This window comes from Martes martes, assembly GCF_963455335.1.
Source record: "Martes martes genome assembly, chromosome: 16".
In the NCBI taxonomy this organism is placed as follows: domain Eukaryota; kingdom Metazoa; phylum Chordata; class Mammalia; order Carnivora; family Mustelidae; genus Martes; species Martes martes.
Window position 1 is genome coordinate 2,559,027 of NC_137904.1, and position 20,626 is coordinate 2,579,652.

A 20,626-nucleotide genomic window follows, 5' to 3' on the forward strand; every position below is an offset into this window, starting at 1 on the left:
TCCCGACACGCCAGCTACATTCGGACACGAGGCACTTCGTTCCAGATTTAATGGTCTGCCGAGCACGCGCGGCCGCCGTCAGAGATAGGGAGGCCCCGCCAGGCTCTCCCGCTGCACCTCAATAGAAACGATGTGGTGGCCGGGTACCATGGCCAGGCCCAGTACCCGGGGCTCCCCCGCAGAGAAGGAGTCTGGAAAGAAGGGGCAGAGCGTCAGGGAGGCAGGCCGGCGTCGGTCCCGCCCCTTCCAACCCCAGAAAGCAGGGGTGCAGCCAGACCGTGCGCGGGAGGCGCCTCCCAGGAGGAAGCGCCGCCGCCCCAGGTGGGCGTGCATCCCCCAGGCACTGACCCGACGGCTTGAGGAACTCCTGCGCCGAGCCCAGGATGACATTGCAGTCGCGGTCGGTGCAGAGGAAGCAGCCGACCAGGGTCCGTCCATCTGTCATGCGAATGCGCATAGTCTTGTTGAGCAGCGCCTCCAGCTGCTGCCGGGCCCGCGCGGCCGGCGAGTCCTCGCGCTCCCCGTCCGAGTCCTGCGCGGGGAGGGACACGCGCTGAGACGGCACCGCCCCCCCCCCCCGCCCCGCCGCGGAACCACAGCTCCCGACAGCCCGCGCGGGGCGCTCCCACCCAGCCCAGAGGCTGCCGGGAGCTGTGGTTCCCCTCCGGCCCCCCATCTTGCTCCCAGGCTGCCCCTCGATCCCAGAACGCGAGCCCGCGCTAACCCCGGCGCTGGAGCTGCTTTGACGCCGGCTGCAACAGCCATTCTCCTCTCGTAGCAGCATGGTTGGTCCAGCCCCGGCCATTTGTCCCGGGGCCTCTTCAGGGCCCGTCAACTTCCTAAGAACCTTTCGAGTCCGGCGGTCTGAGATCTCGCGAGTGCTCCCGGCCTCTTTTCTTTCCCGAGATCACCTCTCCTCCTCCTCCTCGTCGTCGTCTCCGGGGCAACTGCAGAGATCTCGCGAGCTTCTCCCACTCCTCCGGCGCCGGGGCTCGCTGCGGCCTATGGCGCCGGATGTCTTAAGATATCGCGAGAAGTCTCGCCGCTTTAGTTTCATACAGCTCTTTCAGGAGGCCTGCAATTTAGCGGAACGATCTCCTCTCGCAATCGCACTCCACCCCATCCTCCCTTGCCTTTCTGCCTCGCCGGTCAGTCCTAAATATCCCCTCCAGCCCAGACCACTCTGAAAACGGGGGGCGTTCGCTTTCCCGCGGACCTCTGGAGGAGGGAACTCAGTTACTTGAAAGCCAGACTCACACTACATTTCCCGTGAGCGCGCACAGCTCCCGCCCCTTCCCCCCACCCCCGCCCACGTCCGAGCTCAGTAGACGGTGGCCGGAGAGGGACAATGGTTTCCATGTCAGCGGACCCACGCGCTCGCAAGGGGAAAGATGCCGTGAGCGAGCGAGTGCGTGCTGAGGGGCGATGAAGCAACCAGAGATGCGGGCGGCCGGCAGTGCAAGAGCCATGCCGCGCCGGGGCCTCGTGGAGGGGCCAGACTTTGAGTTTTTTCAGCGTCGCTATTTCACGCCAGCCGAGGTGGCCCAGCACAACGTGCCGGAAGACCTGTGGGTGTCCTACCTGGGATCCGTGTACGACCTGACGCCGCTGGCTCGCAAGTACAAGGGTCAGGGCCGCGCCTTGCGCCGGGGTCAGGGTGTGCGTCGGGGCGGCGGGTGCCCGGTCCTTGGGCGGCTGGCGCTGACGGCGGCTGCTCCTTCCCAGGAGACCTGCTGCTAAAACCCATCGTAGAAGTTGCGGGCCAGGACATCAGCCACTGGTTCGACGCGAAGACCGGAGACGTGAGTCCTGCTGGAGCCCGGGGTGGGAGGGCGGAATCGGGCCGCGGGATCGCGGGACGGGGCGGGGGGGAAAGGCGGGAGCTGGCTGGAGCCGGAGGTCGGGGGAGATCGATCTCCCCGATCGCTGCTTTAAAGATCCGCAAGCACGTCGACCCGCTGACCGGCACCCTGAGATACCGCACCCCCCGGGGCCGCTTCCTGCACGTCCCGCCGCAGCTGCCGCGCTCAGACTGGGCCAATGATTTCGGGAAGCCCTGGTGGCAGGGGGTGCGTTATGAGGTGGGGCGGCTGTCTGCCAAGACCCGCAACATCCGCATCATTAACACGCTCACGTCACAGGAGCACACGCTGGAGGTGAGAACCGGGCGGCAGCAGGTCGGCGGGAACTGGGAGTCCCAGCGAACCTCGGAGATCTTTAGGCCATCGGCTCTCCGTAACCAGTGGGAGCTGTGTTTTGGGTAGCATTTGCTGTCGGACTCTTATTAATGTTCTCCGAGGAAGGGACGGGGAAAGGGGGCAGTGACTTTGACCCTTCAGGGCCATCTGTTTGTTAGAAGTGGCTGCCACAGAGACAGGTGACACTTTGGGGCTATTCACTGCATGCTGGTGCTCCGGCTTCATTTGGGGAGGCTGCCAAGGGAGGCACGCTGGTCCCAGCACTACCATCTGTGCTCCTGGCCTTGGCTTGGGGCCCACACGCACGTGTGTGTGTCCCATCCAGAATCCTTGGCGGGGGGGGGGGCACTTTCGTGTTCTGCAGGTGGGGGCCCAGGAGTCCATGTGGGAGATCCTGCACCGCTATCTCCCCTATAACGCACACGCGGCCAGCTATACATGGAAATACGAGGGCAAGAAACTGAACATGGATTTCACCCTGGAAGAGAACGGGATCCGGGATGAGGGTGAAGAATTTGACTATCTCAACATGGACGGTGCCCTCTACACACCTGCCATTCTGCTCTACTTCAATGATGACCTCACAGAGCTGTAGGAGGGGACCCGGAAGCTTATGTAGACTCCCGATGTATTTTGAGTTTGGCTGTTTCTGTGCCCTGGAAGGGGGGGAGGCAGAGTGTGGGACAGAGACCTCCACTCCACTCTGGGAACTGGCCTGTGGTTCCCATGTCCCTCTGAAGAGTACAGGTCCTACTCCCCAGGACCACTAGGATTAGCTCAAAGTCAGGGAGAATGCTAGAAGCACGTTCATTCATTCTCAGGAGTGACACGAGAAGATGAGGTATCTTGGATTAGGGAGACAGCCAGAGGTCAGGCAGAACTTTCTGACAGGAACGGGAAGTGTCCATCGCTGGCCATACGGAACTGGCTGATCCGCCTTCCAAACTTGATAGTTGAAACCCCAAAGGGAAGAAAGGAAGTGAAGGGATACTCAGTAATTCAGGCTGGACCTTATGCTGCGTGCCTCATACGCCTTTTTAAATACAACTACTCTGAGACATGGGCGCCATCACCACGATTTTACACGATTTTTAGACGTCTTTTTGAAGCCTAAAAGATTTTTTTTCCGTATTTGGCTTTAATAAACGATTGATGACCCCGGGCAGCATCCCGTCCAGCAAGTAGAGGGAACTCCCGAAGCTCGGCAAGATTTAATGGCAGGACGGCACACTAGTTAGTGGCCAGGGTGCAAACTCGAGTCTAAACCCGAAGTTGATGTTCTTCCCGCGTAGAGAGGCTCTCCCCATCTTAGGCTGGTCTCAAAAGACAGCCACCTTGGGGGGGGAGAGTGGCCGGGTTCGTCTCCTTTAACCCCGGCGAGGGAGGGGAATGAGGATGACAGGCAGGTGAATTTCGCAACAGCCTCAGGCCAAAAAGGATCGAGGAGAGAGGTGCATCGGCCTGCCTGGCCAGAGCGGGGGCGGGGGGGGGGGCACCAGGGCCCAGGCAGGGGAGAGGAAGCACTGGGCCCGCTGCCCAGGCGTTTTCCGAGGGGCTGGCCAGGAAAGGCATGGCCAGAGCCGGAGACGTGTCCCGGCCTCAGCACTTTCTGAATCACGGGAGATCGAGGGCTTCCACTCGGGCCCATGTGATGCCAGAGGCCGTGAATTCACAGAAGCTTTCTGATGTGCAGTCAACTCTGCAGTGGTCTCACGTGTATCTTGTCCTCTCAGTGCCACCGACACGACTGGAGAACCCAAGCTGTGCTACTGCTCCAGCACCAGCCTCCGGTCTGCCCAGACTGCCCCCAGCGCCCCCAGAGTCTCCCACGGCAGCGCCTCCTGCCGGAAATGCCCCCCTCTCCTCGCACCCTGGTCACTCTCCAATAGACCCCAGCTCCGCAGCGCCTCTGGGACGCGTCCTCTTCCTCTCGGCCGGACTGCCCTGCACACGTTCCCACCAGCCTCCCACTTCCACGTCTGCCCCCCCCCCCCCCATGCAGCAGCCCGAGTGAGCGCTGAGAACCAAACCCAGGCATCTGACTTTCCTTCCTTCGGAGTCTTCAGTGCCTCCCGGGTGCTTCGGGAACAAAGTCCCGTCCGTCTGTCCGAAGATGCTGCACAAACCAGCAGGTGCCCCCTCCCCCGCTGATGCCTCACCTGTTCCCTGTGTCCCAGCCACACGGGCTGTCTCACAGCCCACGGAGTGTCTCCCTGCCCCCGAGTCCTCGCACACACTGTTCCCTCTGCCTCCACACGCTTCCTGCCATCCCCCATCTAGCTGACCCTACATGCTGCTTCCTCGGGCGCTCTTCTGACTCTTCGGTGTAGAAAGCGGTGTTTTCTAGTAGATTGTCTCTTAGCGTCACAATTTCAGAGTACTAATCCAGTGTAAATGTTAAGATTACGGATGTGATCGGCTGGCTGGCGGCTGGACTGTAAGCTCACGAGGGCAGAGCCCGTGTCCATCTTGGTCACTGCCATATTCCCAGTGTCGGGCACACAGCGGCTGCTCAATAAAGTTTGATGGAATGTCCTCCACTGTTGAGTGAATTCATCTGTCCATAAGAACGAGTGTGGATGGGACGTTGTGTCCTGGGAGGCAAGGTGAGACCGGGAAGCAGGACATCTGGTTCCCACGCTATCACAGGCTTCCGGGTCCCCGTTCCCCGCAGAAGGAAGACCACACACTAGAGGCCTTCCTTCCCCTCGTTCCCCTTTTGGGGGGAATCCACCTGCCATTCCCCCATATGGCCACCAGGTGGCTGTCATCGCCCACAGAGGCAGGTTGGGGGGTCCGCAGGGGGGCAAGGGCGGGAAACCCCGCCCAAGCTCTAAAGAGGTCGCAATCAAACCTGGTTCCCTGAAATGGACAGGTGGGAGGGAAGGACCCAGAATAAGGAAACACCACGCAGCTACTGTTTCATTAGTGTTAGGCCACATTCCGGTCTAGGTTTTGCCCACAAACAGGAAAGGAGTGCAGTTTGAGGGATAAAACCCACCGGATGGCACAGGTAGGGGCTCTGATGACAGGTGCGGGTGTGTTCAGGGCGACGCGCAGAGCTGTGAAAGGAATACAGAGCGCGCATTTCAACGAGGATACGGTACACTCCCTTAGTGATACTTATCGACGTGTGTGTGTGTGTGTGTGTAAGCGAAGCTTTTCACGAGACATTCCCCTGTTCCCTACACATCCAGGGCCGGCTCTTTGCAGGAGGAGAATGTAAATAACGCCTCGTCAGAAATCTAGAAAGTCGACAGCACACGAGCGTGGGCTCCAGGTCCTCTTGTGGTGACCTCCTTCGTTCCGCAGCGGGGTGCGGTGACAGGCGGAGTGACAGGCCTGTCCTCAGTCAACCACAGCGACGTCAAGGGACTCAGCTGGCTGAGGTTTCCCACGAGCCGCGGTCCCTGCGAGCACGGATCGCTGAGGAGAGTCAAGACCCTCACGTCCTTGCAGGGGCGGCCTCCTGTCACGGGATAAAACCCACACGCGTGAAAGCTAAATGAAGACAGTACCGGGCCACGGAGTAAGTCTCGGTCTGGAAAAGGTTTCCACCCTCAGGGCAAGTCACAAGTGGATGCCCCAGGTCTCGCACTAACTCAACTGCCACAGCGTCTCCTTCTGCTGAGTGTGAGGACTGAAGCGAAGCACACCGGACCGTAACAACAGCGATGAATGGAAGGACGAAGTGACAAGTAAAATAAGACTCATCCTAGGGGCGCCTGGGTGGCTCAGTGGGTCAAGCCTCTGCCTTCGGCTCAGGTCATGATCAAGGGTCCTGGGATCGAGCCCCGCATCGGGCTCTCTGCTCAGCGGGGAGCCTGCTTCCCCCTCTCTCTCTCTGCCTGCCTCTCTGCCTCCTTGTGATCTCTGTCTGTCAAATACATAAACAAAATCTTAAAAAAAAAAAAAAAGACTCATCCTAAAGCAAGCACACGTTCTGTCTCATTGAGCTGTCTATCCTACCGCGGCCACGCGATTAAGCAGTTGCCTCGTGAAGCTTCAGTATTTTCCCAGCGGTCCTTGGCCGACCCCCCCCCCCCGCCCCAGCACATCTGAGAGGACGCAGGTAGCACAGGACCCTTGGCTGCGAGGGAGGATGGACCGTGTGTTTTCTGTTGACGCGCACGACAAAGGCAGGGACCGCCGCTGCGGAGGGACCCTACAGACAGCGGGTCGGGAGCCGGTGGGGACCGGGGATGTCTTCGCACGTCTCGGGCAAGCGCTGCGCGCGCACTCATTAACCACACAGTTGTCACGCGCGTCGCGTGCGGGCCTGCTTCGGGTGCTGGGGATGCAGGAAGGAGGGTCGGGCCCTGGGCTCCGCCGTCCCGTGGGATAAACTGTGAACGCAGAGACAGCGCCCCGGCACCTGGGACTGAAAGCGGACGCAGCAGACGCACGCGCGGGCGCACAGACGCGCGCACGTAGACAAACGCGCACGCGCGCGCAGAGACAAGCACAGGGACGTGCCCGCGCACGCACGCACTTGCTCTAAAACCAGAAACACAGACAATCCACAGAGCCACCGTCAGGCGCCCCGAGACTTGTCCGGACGCTGCCACGGCCGGTCTGTATTGCCTGGCGATCTGCGCTCGCCTGCGTTCGTCACTTACTCCATCACCCGCCCTCGCAACAAACGGAAACACTGTTTGGTGCACACTGTGCAGCGAAGGACACGGAAGCAGAGAGAGATGGACTGCCAAAGGTCACACAAATACGTGGTGAGTAGCCGCGTGGGGCTCCCAACCAAGGCCTGGCGAGGGCTGCCCACTTAGCCACCAAGCCGCGCCACCTGCCACCCGCTGCTGGACACACACAGGACCCGGTCCAGCTGCCAGTGGCTGCTGCTCAAAGCCAGCCCAAGACTTGGGAGCCTTCAAAGGGCCCCGATCTTTATTTTGCTAATGGACCTGGGATGTGGGCAGGGTCGTGCGGAGCCAGGCCAGTGGCACGTGGAGTTGCAGGATCCACCTGCAAAGTGGCTCAAGGGCACCGCCCCCCCCCCCAGGTGCTGTTGGCCGTGGGCACCCCTCCGTGTGGCCCCCCCATGAGGCAGCATGACCTTCCTCCCCGGGTGGGGGCGGGATGCTAGAGCCCGAGCTCTGGACAGGCAGGAGGAAGCCAGCCTCCCATCCAGGGGGACTCGGCCTCGCTGCTCAGAGGGAAGGGGTCAGAGTTACGTTGTAGTAAACCCGGGCTGGATGCGAGATCTTCTGAAACCCCTCAGGCTCCCTTCTGGCAAGGCCTTGTCCCCCCCCCACCCCCTCCACTGTCCCAAACACTCCACCCCCCACTCCTGGCTTGTCCCAGCTCCTGTCCCCTAGAGGCTCTGCTCAGTGTCACCCCCACCAGACCCCTCCAGCCATGTCAAATATTCCTTCCTTCTCTCTCAATGCAATGGAAGTATTTAGTGTAATTCAGTCTAGTGTCCCTCTCCTCCCTTCACAGACTCGAAGCTCCGGGGGGCAGATAGCCCCGCACGGCCCTCCCTTGGTGCTCAGTCCAGGGCAGTCACTCAAAGAGGTGATAAATGCTACAAAAAGGCTAAGATGAAGCACGTCTGGGCAGATCAGCGAGGGCTTCTGGGAGAGGCATCACCGGCAGCTGAGAGCCAAAGTCGAGGGGGGAGCAGGAGAGGACAGAAGGCTTCCCGCAAAGAATAAACAGCATGCACAGGGCAGAGTTTAGGGTAAGAGACAGAGGCCGGGGAGGGTAGGGGATGAGGAGGGGTGTGGAGGCCAGACCAGGTCTGCTGCGGCTTTCTGAACCTGGCTTTGGTTTGTTTTTTGGGCTGTAAAATTCACCCTTTGAACCGCTCCGGGGTTACGGGTTTTCTAGGGAGAATGGCACAGTCAGAACTGCATTATAAAGCGGTGACTTGCCTACAATGTCAAAAGAAGGGACAGGAGGGGAGAAAAGTGGGGACGGTCTGGAGAGGGATGGAGGTGGCGGGGACTAAGCTCAGGGTCGTGGGGGTCAGGGAAGGCGGACCGGAGTGAAGACAGAATCGCCCAGCTCCATGACTACCTGGGGGCCGATGCGGGGCAGAGGGAGGAGACGAGGATGACATCGCATTGTCTGGCCCTGGGGAAGAGCCTGGAAATGGGGCAACTGTTGGGAGCAGGAGAAGCTACAGGCAGCCCTTAGCTCCTTCAGGGGAAGTGCTATTCGTACCTCAGGCTGCAAATCCTCTCGCCTTCAGTCGCGCTAAGTGAATCTCTGCACGGTGAGAAATGCCCACCATGGACGGGGTGCTTTGGGGTGACAGCTGCTAACTGTCGCGCGTCTTACAGCCCGCACTCTCTGCAAGGTAGCTCCCCTGATCCCAACAGCCCTGGGAGGGAGGCCCTCACGTCCCCACGTCCCTGTGTCACACATGTTCCTGTGTCTCTCTCCTTCTGCCCCCTCCCTGCTCACGCACATGCGTGCTCTCTAAGTATATAGGTAAATCTTAAAAAAACAAAACAAAAAAACCCAAAACAACAACAAACCAAAATGACTCTCGTTGTCTGGAAAGCTAGATGGCGAAAAGGCCTAAGCCCAGCCAAGGGGCAGGAGGGAGCCAGCTTGGGGTTGGCATTGACCGTGACAAATCTATAATCTGAAAGACAATTAATCAGCCGGGGAAGGTGTCAGGGCAACCCTGCTCAAACAGCTGGCTTGACACTAGATGGCATTTCCAGCTGGCCGGCCAGTGGAGCAGTGTGAAGACAGCGATAAAAGGCCGTGCCGAAAGGGGGGAAAGGGTTGCTTTTGGCCGTGTCGTGCAGGACCCCTCAGCTTCCCTGACCAGCGGGGCGGGTCTGAACGGAAACGGAGAGAGAGAGCAGTGATTTGAGGCTTCGAGCTTCCTCCACAACCAAGAGCAAGGGCACGGATTTCACGAAAAGCCAGCAATAGAAGTGTAAGCAGATGTGAGATCACAGAAGCCACGCAAGGACTATTTCGAGAAGGGGGTGGCAAGGCTAGGACTCAGAAATAGCTTCTGTATTGGCAGCCCGGGGGCTGGGGGTCGCCTGGCGGCAGCAGGTACCAACAAACTGAAATGCGAGGAGGCCACCGGACAGGGAGGCAGGTCGTTCCTTCAGGAAGCGCGGCTGTCGGTGGGCACCGGGAGGTGGGGGGCAGTGGGGGATGGCGGGGGTCCAGAGGACGTCTTTCTTTTTTTTTTTTTTTTTAAAGATTTTATTTATTTGACAGACAGAGATCACAAGTAGACAGAGAGGCAGGCAGAGAGAGAGGGGGAAGCAGGCTCCCCGCTGAACAGAGAGCCCGATGCGGGGCTCGATCCCAGGACCCTGAGATCACGACCCGAGCCGAAGGCAGAGGCTTAACCCACTGAGCCACCCAGGCGTCCCCAGAGGACTTCTTTTAAAGACAAGGAGACGTGGTTGAGAAGGAGCAAGTTGAAGGAGCGGTAAGGGTCTCTGTGAACCCTTAGGCCCTGAGAAGGTGGCAGGGGTGGGAGGCAGAGTCCCGGGCCGCCCCCCCCCCCAACCCCCGCAGGAACCAGCTTCAGACGGACCAACAGGAGGGAGGAGGGAAGCCCGCAGGCTCAGTGTCTTGGTGTGGCTGTTTCCAGGGAGCCCTCATCTGGTGATCTGGCTCCTGGATGGCGAGGATAAGGTTTCCTCCTGGAGGAGGAAGGTTGGGAAAAGTCACCACGGGGAACGGAAAGGCGGCGGGCTAGGGAAAAAGATTTCTGAGCAGGGACAGGGGGGTTCCCTGGGCTGCACTGTGCATGCCGGGTATAAAGAGGCAGCAGAAGCGGCCACGGTTCGAGGTGTGCGGGAGGAAGTCGAGGACAGGGCACGAGACCCCTGGCAAGACAGTGGCCGAAATGACAGAGCACGGGCTCTCAGCTGGACAGGGATAATGGACGGTGAAGGCATTAGAGTGTCTTACGGGTCCAAGAGCAGCAGAGATGGGAGCGGGAGAGACAGAAAGTTGTAGGTAAAGCAGGGGGCTTGAATCTAGAATTTCGGAAGAGGTTAAGTGCAGAGGTGGGATGGGCGTGGAATGGAGAGAAAGGTCTCCGCTTAGGGAGTCGAGGGCAGGACTGAGCCAGGTGCCCTTCAGTGAACGAGGGGCAGGACCAGGGCGAGCACATGTGGTCAGAAGAAGTGTCGGGGGGCCCAGCCAGGCTGCGGAAGCTCCAGGCCCCCCACGGCCGGGGACCTGGAGCCAACCCTGGAGATGGGGAAACAGATTCCTTTGGGGCACCTGGATGGCTCCGTCCGGTAAGAGTCTGCCTTCCGCTCAGGTCACGATCCCCGGGTCTGGGGAGCCTGCTTCTCCCTCTCCCTCTGGCCCTCCCCCTGCGCATGCGCTCTCTCCCTCTCTAATAAATAAATAAAATCTAAAAAGAAAAAAGAAAGAAAGAAAGAAAGAAGTAGATTCCTTTACGTACGTGTGGTCCCTGGACTTATTTGCCACATTACTGTAAACGCACCGAACTTTGTGACCAAATATTTGATGTCATCTCCTATCCCTTCTTTTCCTGTATGTCTTCTAAGTTAAAATTTTTTAAGCTTCGTTTTATTTTTCGTTGTAGAACACGGGCCCTTCACAGAAAATTCCAGGTAGGCAAGCGTAAAGATGCAAAACAAAATCGCTGTTATTCCTATCACTCAGCAGAAACCCGTGTTAACGTCTTAACCACTTCCTCCTAGTTATTTTCCCACGTGGTTGCGATCATACTGCACGTATGATGTTCTACTGCTTTATGCGACTCACATCAGATCGTAAGTTGTTAAAAGGGAACCAGGGTAGGACTTAGAACGGTGGTTGTCTCTAGGAGAGGCACCGACCAGAAAGACACTGGAAAGTTCTGGGGTGCTGGAAATACGTTGTATCTTTACCGGAATGGTGTTCACACAGGAGTACACATTTGCACAAACCCAAAATATACGCCTGAAAAGCCCCCAAACGAGCAAACAAAAACCAAAATGAAATCAGATCGGGAGCATTGGCTTGTGCCATTTTCTCAATGGGGAAAAGGTTAATCAGTGAATCGAGGAGAGTATGTAGGTATCAAGTCTGAAAAGGACGGGTGTTGGCGAGGATGTGGAGAAGGGGACCCCGTCTGCGCTCTTGCTGGAAGGCAAGCTGGGACAGCCACTCTGCAGAAGAGCATGGAGGTTCCTCAAGAAGTTAGAAATAGAGCTACCCTACGACCCGGCAATCGCACTACTTGGTATTTACCCAAAGGACACAAAAATTCGGATTCAAGGGGATCCATGCACCCTGATGTTTATAGCAGCATTATCTACGACAGCCCAATTACGGAGCACAGAAGGTGTCCGTCAGTACACATACAGATAAAGACATGGTACACACACACACACACACACACACACACAGGAGTATTACTCAGCGAGAAAAAACGAAATCTTGCCATTGGCAAGGACACGGATGGAGCTAGAAAGGGTAATGCTAAGTGAAAGCAGTCAGAGACAGACATATGCCTCATGATCTCACTCATATGTGGAATTTAAGAAACAAAACAGAGGATCGTAGGGGGAGGGAGGGAAAAACAGGACGAAATCGGAGAGGGAGACAAATCCTAAGAGACTCTTAATCATAGGGAACCCACTGCAGGGGAGGGGGTGGGGGGCTGAGTAACTGGGTGACGGGCACGAAGGAGGGCACGTGACGTGATGAGCACTGGGTGTTCTATGCAACTATGAATCACGGACCTCGACTTCTGAAACTAATATAACACCATATGTTAACTACACTGGCATTTAAACACAAATTAAAAAAAAGGGGGGGTATACAGGTGTACAGATCAGACAAGGCTTTAAAAAATATTACTGTTGTTACACGTATGAAACCAGACGATGGAGTCACGTGTCCCCTAGAATATTCTTCGTGGCTGATACATGTCACATCTATTCTTGGGAGTCTGGAATAGTTCTCAATAACAGATCAAAAATTTTCAATTAAAAACCTCCACAAGTAACATTTTAATGGTTTCTCATCATCTTTAGTTGCTATCTGACTTTCTCACCAAAACTACCTTGAAGGGTGACCAGCTGCTGGGGCGCCTGCTGGCTTGGTTGTGGAGTGTGGGACTCTTGGCCTTGGGGTTGTGGGTTTAAGTCTGTGTTGGGTGTAGAAGATTACTTCAAAAAAAATTAAAATCTGGGGCATGTAGGTGGCTCAGTGGGCTGAGGGTCTTGACTTTTGGTTTTGGCTCAGGTCATGATCCCAGGGTCGTGGGATCGAGCCCTGTTTCCGGCTCCACGTTCAGCGGGGAATCTGCATGAGACTCCCTCTTCCTCTGCCCCTCCCCACCGCTCGTGCTCTCTCTCTAAAAACGAATAAAATCTTGAAAAAAAAATCAAAATCTTAAAAAAAAAAAAAAGTGACACTGCCAAAGAGAATAGTTTTCCCGGTTTGCACTTAAAAAAAAAAAAAAAAAGCTGAGATATAATTTATATCCCATAAAGTTCATGATTTTAAAGTGTTCAGGAGTTTTTATTTCTTAAATTACTTATTTATTTGACAGAGAGAGAGAGAGAGGGAACACAAGCAGGGGGAGTGCGAGAGGGAGAAGACGACTCCCCGCTGAGCAGGGAGCTGGATGCGGGGCTCGATCCCAGGACCCTGGCATCATGACCTGATCCCAAGGCAGACGCTTCACCGACTGAGCCACCCAGGCGCCCCCCGGAGCTTTTGGTAGAAGGTTTACAAGACCGCAGCTATCCCCACTGCCTCATTCCGGAGCATTTTCGTCACTACAAAAATAAACTCCGACCCATTAGCACTCATTCCCCAAGGTCTTCTCCCGTCAAGTTGGGGCAAACACTACTCTGTTTTCTGCCTCTATGAATCGATCTATTCCGACCTCTAGCAGAAGCGGAATACGATATACAGCCGTGTGGATCTCGTTTCTCCCTAAGACAGAAGTCGCTGGGTCACGTGGCAACTCTGTGTGTACGATTGGAGGAGCGTCAGTTGGTGTCTTTCTTGCCCTCCACGAAGCATCCCGCAGTACCCATCATGCTTGCTTCCAGAAGCTGTCTCCTCGTTCCACCAGAGCGACCCTATCTGGCGCCTCCAGCAACTTCTGCTTTCCCTTTGGCTTCTCTTCGCCCCCGCCCATTCTTCTAAGTTCCTCCAAGGGTCTGGCCTCTACTCCTTACTTGATGAACCAATGGTTCTTACCCTTTCAAGAGCTACCAACATCTACTAGAACTTTCTATCACGACCTTACCACCCTAGCCAGGTGGGGTCAACACACTACTTGCTAAGTACTTTCTTTCTTTTTTTAAAGATTTTATTTATTTATTTGACACAGAGAGAGAGATCACAAGTAGGCAGAGAGGCAGGCAGAGAGAGAGGAGGAAGCAGGCTCCCCGCCGAGCAGAGAGCCCGATGCGGGGCTCGATCCCAGGACCCTGAGATCATGACCTGAGCCGAAGGCAGAGGCTAAACCCACTGAGCCACCCAGGCTTAGCCATCCTGCTAAGTGTTTTCTTAATCAACATAGACCACCCTTCTTCCTCCTATCTGCTGTAAATCTTAGTGATCTCTGGGGGCTACTTCAGATGCAACTACGCAGGAAAGGTCTTCAGTGATGCCCCCCCCCCAAGATCTCTCTTCTCTCAATTCTGATTTCACAGCCCATAGCAATGATCACTACCCCATAGTGTTAATTAACGGTTTGGCGTGTTTATGTCTGAACTCAAATGGCTCTCCTCCCTCCACCCAGCTAAGCCCTTGGTCGCTAAAAAATTCCCAGGCTGCTTTAAAAACATGCACAGAGAGAAAATATTGTCCTTCCCGGTGGTAACTATCCCAGTTTCTCTCATATTCTTCTAGAAATGCTTTATGGATATTTACATTTTTTTTGTCTCATCAACAATACCGTATTATATCTGTGATCTTTTTTTTTTTTTAAACATTTATTTATTTATTTGACAGACAGATCACAAGTAGGCAGAGAAGCAGGCAGAGAGAGGAAGGGAAGCAGGCTCCCCGCTGAGCAGAAAGCCCGATGCGGGGCTCGATCCCAGGACCCTGGGACCACGACCCGAGCCGAAGGCAGAGGCTTCAACCCATTGAGCCACCCAGGTGCCCCTATCTGTGATCTTCTACACCTTCTTCCCTTCCTACTTCTATTCCTTTTTAAACTTGAGCCTCACGATTGTTTTCAAAAGTTTAACTTACGTCACATTCATTGATTATACCTTGCTTCTATAGTTTTCTCTCCAAAGAGAAATGAGTGAAGAGTGATTTCTTTACAGAAATTATACTACCTTTTGTCCCACTTGGCTTCCCGTGCTAATGCGATCATAAGGCTACTTGAAATTCTTTTTCTTTTTTTTTTTTAAAGATGTTTTTCTTTATTTGTGAGGGAGGGGACGCAGAGGGAACTGTATAAGGAGGCTCCGCACCGAGCGTGGAGCCCAACACGGGCCTCGAACTCACGGCCCCGAGATCAACACCTGAGCAGACACCGAGAGTCAGCTGCTCGACCGACTGAGCCGCCCAGGTGCACCTGTTCACACATACAATAAATATTTTCTCATTGTAAAAATTCAGAATTCTAAATAGAGCTAAATACCCCTCATTATTCTTTCCCAAAAGTAACCACTGTTATCAATTTGATAGGTACCATGTCCAGAATTTTTAAAGGCATTTACATATCTATATGTGTGTGTCTCTAGAAACATACAGCACTGTTTTTAGTTTCTTTGGACATAAGCTAAATGATATTACAAAGTACATATTGCTTTCTGCCGTTCGGTAATATAGGAAAGAAACTTACCACGTAGATGTAACTGACTTCTTACCTGCTGGGTAGTTGATTTAGCTATTCCTTACTGTGAGAGATGTGGCTGTACCCAATTTTTGCTCTCACAAATAATGCTGTAATGGATGTCCTTGTACGGGTTACCTTCTGGACGCAACTTCATGTGCGTGCGCAAGTGTGGTGACTTTCTCAGGGTAGATGGTAAGACGTGGGATTCTGGGGGCGCCTGGGTGGCTCAGTGGGTTAAAGCTTCTGCCTTCAGCTCAGGTCATGATCCCAGGATCCTGGGATCGAGCCCGGCATCGGGCTCTCTGCTCAGCAGTGAGCCTGCTTCCTCCTCTGTCTCTCTGCCTGCCTCTCTGCCTACTTGTGATCTCTCTCTAATAAAGAAATAAAATCTCAATAAAAAAAAAAGAAGAAAAAGAAAACATGTATGTTTAAAGGTGTACTAGAGGGGCGCCTGGCTGGCTCAGTCAGTAGTCAGGGTCGTGAGTTCAAGACCCACATTGGGCAGACACATAACTTAAAAAATAAAAGTGTACTAGACACAATTAAGCTGACTACCGCCAGTTCTACAATATAGTTGTTACAGAAAATAAGTTATGTATATGGCCATCGCTTTCACGTATTAGTTCAAGACCTGGGGACATCTCATTGACTTAGAAGTCGTCTCATATGTAATAGAAAGAACAGCAGACTAGAAATTGGAAGGTAGAGGCTCATGTCCTGGTTCTGTCTCTAACAACCAGCTTGATCTCAGGCAATCCCTTCCCCTTGGGGGCCCCAGTTTCTCTACCACAAAACTAGAGGAAACGAGGTTTCCTAAAACATGGTCTCAGCACCATTGACTGCAGGCAAGATGTTTTCATTTCTATTGAGTTTTTTAAATAAATATTTTCTTCATTTATGTGAGAGAGAGAGAGAGACAGAGCACAAGCAGAGGAGGGGGGAGAGGGAGATCTCGACTGAGATCATGACCTGAGCTGAAGGATGTTTAACTGACTGAGCCACCCAGGAGCTCCTCTTGATTTTTATTTTAATAATTACTTGTAGCTTAAAATAACTTAGGAATGGGGTGCATGGGGGGCTCAGTCGGTTAAGCATCCGACTTAATTTTGGCTCAGGTCATGATCTCAGGGTCATGAGACTGAACCCTGCCTTGGGCTCCATGTTCACTGGGGAGTCTGCTTCTCTCTCTCTCTCTCCCCCTCTGCCCCACCCCCTGCTTGCACTCCCTCTAAATAAATAAATTAAATACTAAAAAAATAAAATAAATTAGGAAGTAATTACCCCATCACATCAAGGGTTTATAGATACTGTTTCTCAGTCACATGAAATTTACTTTTTAAAGGACATGTGTTTGGGGTGCCGGCTGGCTCATTCGGTAGAACATGCAATCTTGACCTCAGGGCTGTGAGTTTGAGCCCCATGCTGGGTGTAAGGATTACTAAAAAATAATATTAATAAACTTACTTACTTACTTATTTTTTACAGTAGCTAGAGTAGCAAGGTCTATATTTTTTAAATTTATTTATTTTTAGATTTTATTTATTTATTTGACAAAAACACAGCGAGAGAGGGAACATGGGCAGGGGGAGTGGGAGAGGGAGAAGCAGGCTTTCTGCTGAGCAGGGAGCCCGATGTGGGGCTCGATCCCAGAATCCTTGGATCATGACCTGAGCCGAAGGCAGACACCCAACGACTGAGCCACCCAGGCGCCCCAATAATAGACTTTAAAAACAAAAATTTTAAAAACAAAAATTCTGGGTGGCTCAGTGGGTTAAAGCTTCTGCCTGTGGCTCAGGTCGTGATCTCAGGGTCCTGGGATCGAGCCCCGCATTGGACTCTCTGCTCAGCGGGGAGCCTGCTTCCTCCTCTCTCTCTGCCTGCCTCTCTGCCTACCTGTGATCTCTGTCTGTCAAATAAATAAATAAAATCTTAAAAAAAAAAAAGTCTTCCTTTCTCTTCCTTCATAAAATCTATGATGGCCCTCCTTCCCATGCAGATCAACCTCATTTTTAGAAAGGACGTTTTTAACAAGTACGCTATTAATCTGTAAGCATTCATACACACGTAACATATACTTGTTATGTATGATATAGTATATTCTATTATTTACGACACATAAAAATCTATAGAAAAACATGTAATCTCAAAACAAAGGACAGAACTTCCCAGCGAAAGACAAGCACCAAGCTTACTTAGCCATCTGGAAACCACTGGTCTGGGCACCCGTCTCTCTGAAGTCCCATGATGAGGCACACCTGCGTGGCTCAGTCGTTAAACATCTGTCCTCGGCCTGGGTCATGATCCCATGGTCCTAGGATTGAGCCCCGCATCCGGCACCCTGCTCGGCAGGAGGCCTGCTTCTCCCTCTCCCGCTCCCCCTGCCTGTGTTCCTTCTCTCGCTGTGTCTCTCTCTGTCAAATAAATAAATACGATCTTAAAAAAAAAAATTCCATGATTAAGTCTAGAATATCCTCCGTATTTATGTGACTTTCATGATCACTCATCTATATATTTCAAAAGACAACTAGGAACCTCTTTAATATTTCCTTGAGTAGAAAATCACTGACTGCAGAGTGATCTTTCCAGTCCTTTGACCTGCCTGGTGACATGAGGACACGTCTGTGCCCGACCAATCGCTGTCACTGGTCCCTACATCAGAGTTTTAACCTGGGGTCCGCAGACATCCGGGTGTTCCTAACACCATGAAAATATACGTGGTATTCTGCATATACCAACCAATCCCTGAACGGCACAAGGCCTAGGGGTGCTGACCCTTTGTGCAGTGGAAAAACTCTCAAACCCCCCCATAACATGACTAATGACAGCCGACGGTCGACCAGAGGCCCCAGCAACACCATAAAAGTTGGTTACCCCTATTTTGCACGTTACATGTACTCTATACTGTATTCTTATAAGGTTGCAAGGAAATACAATGCTATTAAGACACTCATAAGGAAAATACATGTACAGTTCTGTATTTAATGACTCCGTAAGTTTACATCATCTGTTTACGAGACGAACCATCTCTCCGTACCTTGGTCTCTACTGCCTGATAGGACGCGACACCCTCGAGACCTTATACACAGTGGATGTAAGTTACTAATACTGGACATCAAAAATAAAAAGACAGCATGTGGTCTCTAAGTGTTTTGTGCATAAGTTCGAACTTTAAAAAAAAAAAAGATTTGGGTGATATTTTTCAGGTAGCAAATGATAAAATCGTATCTGTGTGTATTTTGCGCACTTGTGAAATACCTAAACTTTTCTTAATTTTTTCGATGTTTCTAGGCTATAGAGCACATCTGCAAGTTTTTTTTTTCAAATTACTGCACATCTCCAAAATATCTTCCAATATATTTATTGAAAAAAATCCATATGTACGTGGACCCACGCAGTTCAAATCCGTGCTGTTCAAGGGCTTATAACTGTCCACGAACCAAAAAAGATTAGAAGCTCTTGCTTTGGGTACGTTTCTTGCTTTTGCATTAAGGAAATAATCTTCTTGTGGCTTAGGAGTCCCTCACAGTTTTCTTCTAGTTCTTTCTTAGCGGGAGGGGGCGTCTGATTTCTGGTTTGCATTTGACAGGCTGCATGCCTAAGTTCCTTGTTCTCACCTTAATGGTCTTCTCAGTAAAAACAAAAACCATCCTCCTCTAGCTGTGAGTCGTACGGCATTTTAATTTTGTACTGGATTTTTAGTTTTTCAAGTACGGTGGGATGGAAAAAAGCAGGGAGAGGCGTCCACGTTGACACCGGCAGGTGGGGAGACGAGCAGCCAGGGACGGGGAGACGTGCGGGCCCAGATAAAAGGCGTAAGGACGGACACACAGACAGGCGGGGGGGGGGGGGGTATGAGTGACAGGGAGGCCGATGAGAGCACCAGGAGAGATGCGGCTGGACAAACGGGTGTGGGGAGAGCGAGAAGGCAGACAGACCGAGGAAGGCGGAGAACGAGATGAGAGAGAGAGAAGACAAAGTGGTAACAGTGTCTGAGGCCGCACGCGGCTGTGTGACTGATAAATGCCATCACATCCATTACTGCAGGCAGACAGGGAGAATCCAGCAGACAGATGGGGTGATGGAGGGATGCAGGCCAATCAGACAGTGGAGGGGGAAGGTGGCCAATCAGAGGGACGCTCGAATGCAGCCCAAGACAGACAGTTGAGGGGAAAGACAGAACCGAGAAAAGAGAAGTGAGAGAGGGAGGGCGGGAAAGGGGCCAGAGGCCCGGAGGCCGGGGCTGACACAGTGCGGTTCAGGAACGCGGGCAGGGACAGAGCAGTGCGTCCTGTGCAGAAGTTTCCTTGTCGTCCCCCTGGAGAGACCCGCACAGAGGCCGTGTCTTTGTTCCCCCCAAGGCCTGAGCCTCCCCATCCCCGAGGTGGCAGGGCAGAGGCGCCCACGGGAAGGAGGCAGAGGGAGAAAAGGAGGAAGCAGTGTTTCAGATCGGGAGGAGGCCGCACTCGTTGCCCGGGCCCAGGGGTTGAGAGTCAGAGGCCTGTGAGGGCTGCACACGGACGCGTGCACAAGGACGTGCCAGGGAGGCAGGGCAGGCCCGCACTCTGCGTGCACACGAGCTGGGCCCGTGGGCTCCCTTAGTAACCGCACCCGATGGACAGACGCGGTACTTTTCAGGTCCTTGGGGGCCCCCACGTCCTGTCTCAGCTGATGCATGGCTGGGCCGTGAGGGGACCGGTGGCGCTCGGTTCTCTGCAGGCAGCTCCCTACACGGAGGAGAAGCCCCTGGGAGGGACAGGTGCGCCCCAGGTCCCGGCAGCATGAGCAAGCCGCGAGCAGCCGGTCAGCCAGGAAGACAGGTGCCCTAGAGTAGAAGCGAAAAGACGGGACAAGAACCGGCAGGCCCAGTGACAAAGTGACGGAGAAAGAAGCATCCAGCAGGACTGGGAGAGGAGGAGGAAGGGGGGCAGCAAACGGCGGGGAGGCGGGGAGACTGAGATCCTCGGAGACCCTCGTCGGGCACGACGTCTGAGAAGCACGAAGTGGCGGCTGCCTTAGGGACAGGGGCAGGGGACTGGCGGGGAGGGGCAGGGGGCGGCCCACGCGGCCCGGGACACGGCTAGCGCCTCACACTGTTTGTGTCGCGTGTGGGCTACCGACTGGAAGGCGGAGGGACGCACCAAGACGACGAGAGAAGAAAGGCGGGCGGAGATGTGGACCCGATGTGGCCGGAGATGTGGCCGGAGCATCGCAGGGGCCAGAGACAAGACGCAGCAGAAGCAGGCCCGGCCCGAGCGAAGGCCAGCAGCGGGGAAAGGCAGGGCGGGCGGTGCGACCCGAAGGCCCAGAGATGTCAGGGCGAGCGAGTCGCTGACAGCTTTGGGGTAGTGAGGCCACCTCCGTGGACAGGGAGTGGGTCTGAGGAAGCCGAGGGAGCCCAAGTGGACGTGCAGCTGGAGGAAAAGGAGGCGAACACGGGACGGGGCGGGGGGGCGGACCGGCGAGCGGACGGACGCACGGGGAGGCGAGCAGACAATCCCGGGCTTAGCAGGCATACACAGGGGGAGGAACACGGAGAGGAGAAAGATAAGAGGCAAACCCAGATAGGGAAGCAGGGCAGGGCCTGGAAGGTAGACAAACCAAGAGACGAAGGCTAAAAAAGTGACAGAGACAGGCAGGCGGGGAGACAGAT

General features: G+C 54.1%; 2 protein-coding genes across 4 annotated transcripts; one reads left to right on the forward strand and one right to left on the reverse strand.

Moving 5' to 3' along the window:
• Positions 1-34: 34 nt before the first annotated feature.
• Positions 35-1,736, reverse strand: NAA38 (N-alpha-acetyltransferase 38, NatC auxiliary subunit). 2 transcript variants are annotated; one of them, XM_080825689.1, is made up of 4 exons: positions 1,582-1,736; positions 725-1,075; positions 349-532; positions 35-191 (listed from the first exon to the last, which is right to left on the reverse strand). In XM_080825689.1, exons 2-4 carry the CDS (start codon positions 803-805, stop codon positions 79-81), a joined length of 378 nt encoding a protein of 125 aa, XP_080681815.1. In that variant the 5' UTR covers positions 806-1,075; positions 1,582-1,736; the 3' UTR covers positions 35-78. The 2 variants fall into 2 exon arrangements, with proteins under 2 accessions (XP_080681815.1, XP_080681816.1); XM_080825690.1 differs by lacking the exon at positions 1,582-1,736 and adding an exon at positions 1,258-1,299.
• Positions 1,318-4,731, forward strand: CYB5D1 (cytochrome b5 domain containing 1). Of its 2 annotated transcripts, XM_080825666.1 has the most exons (5): positions 1,318-1,627; positions 1,726-1,802; positions 1,938-2,156; positions 2,563-2,704; positions 3,932-4,731. In XM_080825666.1, the coding sequence occupies exons 1-5, from the start codon at positions 1,426-1,428 to the stop codon at positions 4,210-4,212; spliced, it is 921 nt and encodes a 306-aa protein (XP_080681792.1). In that variant the 5' UTR covers positions 1,318-1,425; the 3' UTR covers positions 4,213-4,731. The 2 variants fall into 2 exon arrangements, with proteins under 2 accessions (XP_080681792.1, XP_080681793.1); XM_080825667.1 differs by having other exon boundaries at positions 2,563-4,731.
• Positions 4,732-20,626: the final 15,895 nt, after the last annotated feature.

What these genes read in the sequence shown, in the direction of transcription:
- NAA38 (XM_080825689.1), bottom strand. Translation starts at nt 805, where the DNA reads ATGGCCGGGGCTGGACCAACCATGCTGCTACGAGAGGAGAATGGCTGT. An exon ending in AAAGCAGCTCCAGCGCCGGG is followed by an intron (nt 533 to 724) that starts GTTAGCGCGGGC and finishes CTCCCCGCGCAG; the next exon opens with GACTCGGACGGGGAGCGCGA. An exon ending in GGAGTTCCTCAAGCCGTCGG is followed by an intron (nt 192 to 348) that starts GTCAGTGCCTGG and finishes CCTTCTTTCCAG; the next exon opens with ACTCCTTCTCTGCGGGGGAG.
- CYB5D1 (XM_080825666.1), top strand. Translation starts at nt 1,426, where the DNA reads ATGAAGCAACCAGAGATGCGGGCGGCCGGCAGTGCAAGAGCCATGCCG. An exon ending in TCGACGCGAAGACCGGAGAC is followed by an intron (nt 1,803 to 1,937) that starts GTGAGTCCTGCT and finishes GCTGCTTTAAAG; the next exon opens with ATCCGCAAGCACGTCGACCC. An exon ending in GAACGGGATCCGGGATGAGG is followed by an intron (nt 2,705 to 3,931) that starts GTGAAGAATTTG and finishes TTGTCCTCTCAG; the next exon opens with TGCCACCGACACGACTGGAG.